Consider the following 8,245-nt stretch of genomic DNA (forward strand, 5'->3'; position numbering starts at 1 on the left):
GAATATAAGGATTCATTTTTCTAATTTTGTGAAGTATGTCATAGGGATTTTGATTGGGATTTCATTGAATCTATATATTTCTTTTGGTAAGATGGTCATTTTAAAAATATTATTCTTCCAATCCATGAACATGGGAGGTCCTTCCATCTCCTGGTGTCTTCCTCAATCTCTTTCTTTAACGATTTAAAATTTTCATTGTAGAGATCTTTGGTGTCTTTGGTCAGATTTATTCCAAGACATTTATTTTTTAATTAATTAATTAATTCTTTGCAGCAATTGTGAATGGTACCATTTCCCTGTGTTCTTTCTCCGATTGCTTTTTCTTGGTATATAGAAAAGCTACTGATTTTTGTAGATTGATTTTATAACCTGCCACTATACTGAAATGTGGAGAGCCACAGCCTCCGCCGCCATTACAAGATGGCGCCGGTGTCCAGACCTTCTTAATAGTAAGGTAGTTTGACCTCTTCTTTTCCAATTATTACTCCTTTAATTTCCTTCTCCTGTCGTATTGCTCTAGAAAGAGTTTCAAGCAGTATGTTTAAAAGGAGTGGAGATAGTGGACATCCTTGTCTGGTTCCTGATTTCAATGGGAATGCTCCCAGTTCTCCATTTAGAGTGATGTTGGCTGTGGGTTTGTTGTATGAAGCCCAGGTCAGGTTCCAGTCAGGTACACTCAGGTTTCCTTCTAAGGTTTGGATCCCACCACATGGAGGCAGGATCTGGGCCACTCAGGCAGTCCCCTGCGTTCTCAGCCCCCGTGCAGGAGGGAGGCCAGAACCTGGCACTCTTTGGCTCTGTGCTGAGGTCACAGCAGCTACACCAGTCAAGAAATTATCTTAAACTAAAACTTCACATCAGTGCTAGACACTCAGAAGGGCTGCAGAGGAGGCGGGGAGCACTGTCTCACTTGTGGGAGAATGTATGTACTACATACATGTGTCAGTGTGTTTAAGAATGTGTGCGTACATGTGTTTGTGTGTGAGTGTGTACATGTGTTAGTGTGTGAGAGTATGTGTACTTGTATTAGTGTGTGAGTGTGTGTACATGTGTTACTGTGAGTGTGTGTTGGTGTGTGTGAGAGTGTGTGTATGTATGTTAGTTTGGAGGGGAGTGTATACAGCTGTTAGTGTGTGTATACATGTGTCACTGTGTGTGAGTGCACGTATACATGTGTTAGTGTGTACATGTGTTGGTGTGGTGAGAGTATGTATACATGTGTTTATGTGTGTGTGTTTTTGTGTGGGTGTACAGCTCTGTGTTGGGTATACAGCTGTTTGTGTGTACATGTGTTACTGTGTGTGAGTGTACGTGTACGTTAGTGTGTAAAAGCATGCCTATATATGTTAGTGTGTGTACAAGGATGTACATATGTAGCATGGCCTGTGAAGGTGTGTGAATGTGTGTATGAGATGAGATTATGCCCAAGACTGTGAGTGTGAGGTGTATGTGACACTGTGTTAACAAACATGAACGTGAGCATGTGTGTGAGGGTGTAATGGTATGAGTTTGTGACCTGGGACAATCATGTGTATATGTGTGTGTGCGTGTGTGTGAGGTCATGTGTGAAAGCTCAGTGTGGAGGTATGTGTTGGGCAAGGTGGGAAGGAGAGCGAAGGTGTGAACGTGTGGGCTGCGGAGAGGGCCGAGGGAGTGGGTGCATGTGCAAGGTGGTACATGTGCATGCAAGGGGTCCTGTGTATACATGTGAAAGTTTGCGTGTGTGTAAGAGGCCATACGTGTGTGTGTGAATGTGTGAATGCAGAGCTTCCCGCTGTGGTGGGCAGAGCCCTGGAGACTGGGAGTGGCTGGAAGTTGAGACGTGTCCAATGTCATGGAACTGAGATGGCGAGGGCCAGGCGGTGGCTGTATCATCATTTAATTCTATGTGGTGGCTGCCTCTCTCTGTTCCTGTCTCTCTTGGCACATCCTGGCCAGTGCAGAATAGGTGGGTGGGTGAGAGCACACTCTCTTGACCCAGGCCTGGTTTGGCACCAGAAGCTCTAGAGTCCTTTCATGGTGGCCCGCTCGGTGTGGCGGTCCGCAGTGGGTCAGTGATTCCACCTTAGGGTCCTTTCGTGGTGGCCTGCACAGTGTGGCGGTCTGCAGTGGGTCAGTGACCCACCGTAGGGTCCTTTTGTGGTGGCCCGCACAGTGTGGCGGTCTGCAGTGGGTCAGTGACCCACCTTAGGGTCCTTTCGTGGTGGCCTGCACAGTGTGGTGGTCTGCAGTGTGTCAGTGACCCACCGTAGGGTCCTTTTGTGGTGGCCTGCACAGTGTGGCGGTCTGCAGTGGGTCAGTGACCCACCTTAGGGTCCTTTCGTGGTGGCCCGCACAGTGTGGGTCAGTGGTCCCAGCCTTCTATCTTTGGGAGGGTCAGACTGGAATCGCCTGTGTTGAGTTGGGTTCTTGCGGCTTGCCAACAGGGACTTGAGATGGGGTAGGACCCAGAGGAGGAGACAGGAGAGTTCAGAAACTCTGCTTGTTGCTAGTGGTTGTCATGTGATCACAAAAGAGCCCTTTGCTCCTCCTGTGCATTTCCCTGTGAGGTCAGAAGGACCTCCCTACACTCAGTACCGCCTGTATCCGTCAGAAGCTGGCTTCCCTGGCATCCCGGGCAGCAAGTGTTCTGAGCACTGGAGTCTCCTATTTGGAAGCCATAACCTGGTCATTGGGCAGCTGGCTAGGGACAGACAGAGGTAGGGCTGCCTGGGGTACCCCCTCAACTACTGAGAGCACTGGACTGAGCGCCACTGCCTGTACCCCTGGTGATCATGGGGTGTGAGCTACCACTCCAAGCTACCACTTGGAGTCAGGCAGCTTCTTGTGCTGAGGGACATTGCAAGGGGGTGTCAGCTGGGAGCAACTAGATCCCAGAGACTTGGTGCTGGGTGGGGGCACTGGAGGCCCACTGGGAGTTTACTGTGTCTCCCTCCCTGGACAGCTTCTGATTTCTCCTTTTATTTTTTTAATAAAAATTGATGGTAGAGTTCAGGTCATCATTATCCAGTTTTTCCGAAGGCCGCACTTTCTCCAGGGTCTGTAATGGAGCTGTGTCAACCCCAGGTTCATGTGTTGAAGTCCTAATTCCAAGTGTGACTGTATTTGCAAGGAAGGATTTAAGATTAAATGAGATGAGGGTGGGGCCCTTGTGATGGGATTAGTGCCTTTAGGGGAAGAGCCACAGAGAGCTAGTGAATTTCCCCTTCTCCTTCTGTCTCTTTATCTCTGTAATATGAGGACATAAGGGGCTGCGATCTATCTGCCTGCCAGCTACCAGCACTGACACCTTGATCTTGACCGTCTGTCCTCCAGACCATGAGAAATGCGTATGTGTTCTTAGGGGAAGAGCCACAGAGAGCTAGTGAATTTCCTCTTCTCCTTCTGTCTCTTTATCTCTATAATATGAGGACATAAGGGGCTGCGGTCTTATCTGCCTGCCAGCTACCAGCACTGGCACCTTGATCTTGACCGTCTGTCCTCCAGACCATGAGAAATGCGTATGTGTTGTTTAAGACACCTGGTCTGTGGTCTCTGCCCCAGCAGATTAAGACAACATGTGATTTCCTCTTGTTTTGTGTTGCTGTAACAAACTATTCAAGGCTGGTACTTTATAAGGAAGAGCAGTTTATTTAGCTCAAAGTTCTGGAGGCTCCAAGCCCAAGGTTGGGTGCACAATTGTCTGCTTGAGGACCTGACTGCATCACATGGCATTAGGGAGGCAAGAGGGTGAGCTGACAAAGCTTGATTTCCTTCCATCCAGGCCTTGAGTCCTGACCCACTCCTGCAACACAGGCATTAACCGAGCTTGGTGTCCAAAGACCTGCCACCTCCCACTAGGTCATCAGTGACACTGTAGTTCAGTGTATTCTGAAGAACGATCTACGTACGAAGGCTTTGCCTTCGGCTCCAAGTGAGTTTTTTACGTACATAGTAGGCAAAGGTAAAAGAATACATAGCCAGTGACAGGTGGAGAGATGCCACAGATGCGTAGCAAAGTGTTATCAGGTGCAGGGGAAGCTGGGTTGAGACAGTCCGCTGGAGTTCCCCATAGAGTCCTGGGCGGAACAGAGTGTCTCCTCAGGTGAGGCTTCCAGGCAAAGAAACAAATAATGGCAGAAAGGTGACATCATCAAATCAGGGGCTGATGGCCTGGGAAACTGAGGCAGCCAGCTGGAGCTCCCAGCTGAGAGGGAGGGTCATCTCCAAGCTCCCCAGGGGTGAGTGCCTGTCTCCTCCCCACCCACCGCAGACACTTTTATATTGTGGGATAAACAATAGTAGCCTCCCTTGGAAATGTTCCACCTACAGAGGCCTTTGGAAGACATTTGACATAAAACATGTTTGGGTCTGAAGTGTGTGGGGAGCTCAGACAGCGCTTGGCAATGTACCAATGTATGAATATTATAGTAGGTTTGTGCAGCACTTTGAAGATAGCAGATTGTGGTGTGTTGCAGTCTGCCTTTGACCCAGCACTGCGAGGGATTTCCTCCTGACCCTAATACATGAAAGTTTGTCCACAAAGATGGTTATAGGACTGTTACTGCCATAAAAGCAAACTGTAAATTGCCCGTGCCCCATCAGTGGGGACAGGAAGACCCCAAACACCCAGAACTGCGTGCAGTAGGGAAGCTAATGGACACCTCACAGGAGCCATTCCCTCCTGTGCAGTTGTTCTAGAAGTTTCTGTAGACTAACTCTGCATTGTGGCTGTTTTAGCAGGTGAAGGTTGAGCTTTTATTTTAAAATGTATTCTTTTACAAATCAGTAACTGGGTGTGGTGGTGCACACCTGTAATACTCCCATCACCTGGAAGGCAGAGGCAGGAAGATGGTTAAATTCCAACCAGCCTCCACTACAGAGCGCCTATCTCAAAAAAGCCCTGTTCCCCCTAACTCCCCACCCCAAAATCAATAATTGGGAAAGAATGTTGTTAGGGAGTGTTTGTTAGGTCCCCCAGGAGGGCAGTTGCAGGCTCAGCTGACTGCCTCCTGCATGGTCCAAGTGGAGAGGGCAGGTGTCAGACTGTGTGCATTGGGGACCATCATCCCCCTCTGGTGAATGAGCATTGCGCCAGCCTGCACTTGAAGGTGCCCTCCCTGTCTGTGTGTCCGGGAGAGGTTCTGAGCTCTGCTTAGTGGGGGCCTTAGGAAGAAAAGTGAGCTGTAAGCTTCCTCACCTGGCTCCCTATGAAGGCTTCCAGAACCTTGTTGTGAGAGGGATTAGGCTGTGAGGAGACCCCAAAGTGCAGGGGTGCCTACCTCAGGGAACCCATAAGCTGATGGGAGAGGCAGGTGATTGCAGAGTTGGAATCTAGCATTGGTCGTGTTATTGTGCAAGGGGCCTTTGTGAGAGGCAGCAGAGAGACTTTGGAAGCCCTTCAGGGTGCTGGGGTGCTCCTGAGGTTTAGTGACACTCTGACGTGTTCAGCAACCACTCAGGCATGGCATGGATGTATGGGGAGGAGGGGACCTCCTGGCCCTTTTTAGGCTGTCCTTTTAGAAGGAGAGTCCATTTCTGCAGTGGGGTTGGGAGCTGCTAAGTGTCTACTGCTGAGTAGTCTTGGCACTCAGCCTCGACACACTTAGTGGAGGAGACCTCCCAGGGGATACCTTAGGGATGCCCCAAGACCCAGTATCCTCAGGTCACCCCCTGAAATGGGTGCTATACTTCCGATGTGGGGACCAGCAGACACTGGTCTGTAACCTGGCTCAGCAAGGTCCTCCAAACGCCCAGGTCTGGATGTCCCAGGGCATCTCAGCCTCTAAGCAGGAACCTTCTCATCAGTAGCTGACTGTGTTTCGGGGGGTATCTGAGGCCCACTGGCTCTTCCTTAGTCTCTGTGTGACCTCTGCCTCTCGTCCTCAGGGGAGCACTGCCAGGTGAACGTCCGCTCCGGCCGCTGTGCAAGTGGAGTGTGCAAAAACGGGGGCACTTGTGTGAACCTGCTCATCGGCGGCTTCCACTGCGTGTGCCCCCCTGGAGAGTATGAGCGTCCCTACTGTGAAGTCAGCACCAGGAGCTTCCCGCCTCAGTCCTTCGTCACCTTCCGCGGCCTGCGGCAGCGCTTCCACTTCACCGTCTCCCTCTCGTAAGTGCAGCCCCTGCGTCCGTCCCGGAGTCCCTTGGGAAGGTGTCCTGGGGTGTTTGCCCCTCATCTCTCTAGGCCGTGGATGGTTGAGTAGCCCTACTGTGTGCCGGCTGCAAAGCCAGCTGCTCAGGGGTGGGACCCAAGCCGTGCTGGAGACTGAGGAGGATTTCAGCACCGTGACAGTAGACCATTGATCCCTGCTCAGTGCTTCCGAGAGGCCACAGCCCACATCCCGGGCCTACAAGCAGACCTGGCTCCTGCCCACCAGCCAACATGTGGGCATTACTGACATGCAGGTGGCAGACAGGCAGGCCCAGGCATCAGACCTATTATGAGTGCTGCTCGGCACTCCCTACTCCATCCTTGTCTGTGACAGGATGATTGTGTTCTGTGGTGGTCACTTTATTTCTATACGCACGCCCCCAAGGAGAATTTAGATGTTTCTTAAAAACTTTAAATCTATCATTTGGGGCTTGGTGTGTAAGCATGAGGACCTAAGTTCAGCTGCCCAGCACCTACATAAACGGCTGGGTACAGTGACACCTGCGTGTAATCCCAGGGCTGGGGCGGCAGTGGCAGGAGGATCCCGGGGCTTGCTGTCCAGCTAGTCCAGCTGAATTGATGAGAGCCAGGTTCAGTGAGAGGCCCAGTCTCAAAAAAAAAAATGTGATTAAATAAGATACCTATCAACCTCTGGCCTCCACACACATGCAGACACATGTGTTTATACATACAAAGTGACAAATGAGCTCACTAGATTCTAGACAACATGAGCTTATGGTAGTTGCTCAATTAAAAGAAACCTAGGGCCTAGTGTGGAGGTGTATACCTTTTTTTTTGGGGGGGGGTCTTTTTGAGACAGGGTCTCCCTGTAGCCCCAGCTGTCCTGGAACTCACTAGGTAGATGGAGGTGTATACCTTTAATCTCAGTACTCAGGAGGCAGGGTAGGCACATCTCTATTTGTTCGAGGCCAGTCTGGCCGACATAGAGAGTTCCAGACCAGCAAGGCTACACACTCAGACTCTGTCTCAAAAGCAAGAGCAAAACCAAAGCCTGTAATTCCTCTTTACAGATTTCTGCTGGGTTGGACTTGGCTGAATTGGTGAGGTTTCCACTGAGTGGTTTTGTGCGTTTTGGTGTCTCTCTAGGGACCACGGCCTCCATGTAGGAGTGTGATGTCCTCTGTCCTCCCTGTGTGGGCAGCTCTGAGCTCTTAGGTTGGACAGAACAGGAGTCTCTCCCAGGGTTGTGTCCCCAGAAGGGGAGGGTACAGCCAACCAGCAGTGTCCTCACCGTGGACTTGGGACTTCTCCCTGTGTTTCATCTCCTGCACAGTGGGCTAACAAGATCCTTCCATTGGTGCATTGTGGGGAGGTCTGAGCACGTGGCACGGTGTTGGCAACTGATAGTTGCTGCTGCCCCCCACACCTTCCACTTACCAGGTAAAATGATCAGTGTCCACTCATTGGCCCAGTGGCACATTGGGCTCTGCACAGCCAGGCCTGGATCATTGCTGTACCAGCCCTGAGAGTGCCCAGTCTCTGTTCTCTGCCCAGAAGGCCATCCCCATGACACAAGCCTGCAAAGCAAGGGCCACTCTGCATCCCTTGGTGTGGTGCAACAGAGGGCTCCTGTGAGTGGCAGCCCCCTGTGTCAGAGGAGTCTTTTGTCCCTGGTGAATGGTAATGGCATGTGACACGCATGAGCTGGGGTCATGTGATTCTGGAGTATAGTCATGGCTGACTTCTACCTTGGTGTGGCTGGCAGCCCTCAGTCACATGTATTGTGATGGCTTTTGGCAGCTCATAAGTAACAGGAAGGTGATCCCATTGGAGGCTGATCTAAAACCTGACCAGCCATCTCAGTGTCAGAGGGTGGGTGGGGTGAATGTTCTGAGACAGACAGCAAGTGCAAAGTAATGTTCAGTACTAACGTCTACTCAAGCCAGGCCAGTGTTGACTGGTTTGTCACGGCTAGTGTTTGTTAAGTTACCCTATGGTATGACAATTTACGGATGATAGCCTTTATAAATGACTGACTTATAACAGAGTCACAGAAAGACAAACTGCTTCCGGAATGTACAGAGCAGTGGCCCTCCCGGCCTGTGGTCACCCCGGAAACTGCTGGGCCCCGCTTACCATAAGGAGCTGCCC

At 50.8% G+C, this 8,245-nt stretch overlaps 1 protein-coding gene across 1 annotated transcript in view; it reads left to right on the forward strand.

The window, feature by feature from the left end:
• Positions 1-8,245, forward strand: part of Celsr1 (cadherin EGF LAG seven-pass G-type receptor 1) — a gene marked incomplete at its 5' end in the record, with an annotated part of 85,749 nt that overhangs the window by 20,370 nt on the left and 57,134 nt on the right. Inside the window, one exon of the mRNA XM_029569105.1 lies at positions 5,869-6,091. Coding sequence (XP_029424965.1) covers positions 5,869-6,091 — 223 coding nt within the window. The remainder of the gene's footprint in view (positions 1-5,868; positions 6,092-8,245) is intronic.

The sequence above is a fragment of the Nannospalax galili genome, unplaced genomic scaffold, assembly GCF_000622305.1.
Source record: "Nannospalax galili isolate Female #2095 unplaced genomic scaffold, S.galili_v1.0 scaffold180, whole genome shotgun sequence".
Classification (NCBI taxonomy): Eukaryota; Metazoa; Chordata; class Mammalia; order Rodentia; family Spalacidae; genus Nannospalax; species Nannospalax galili.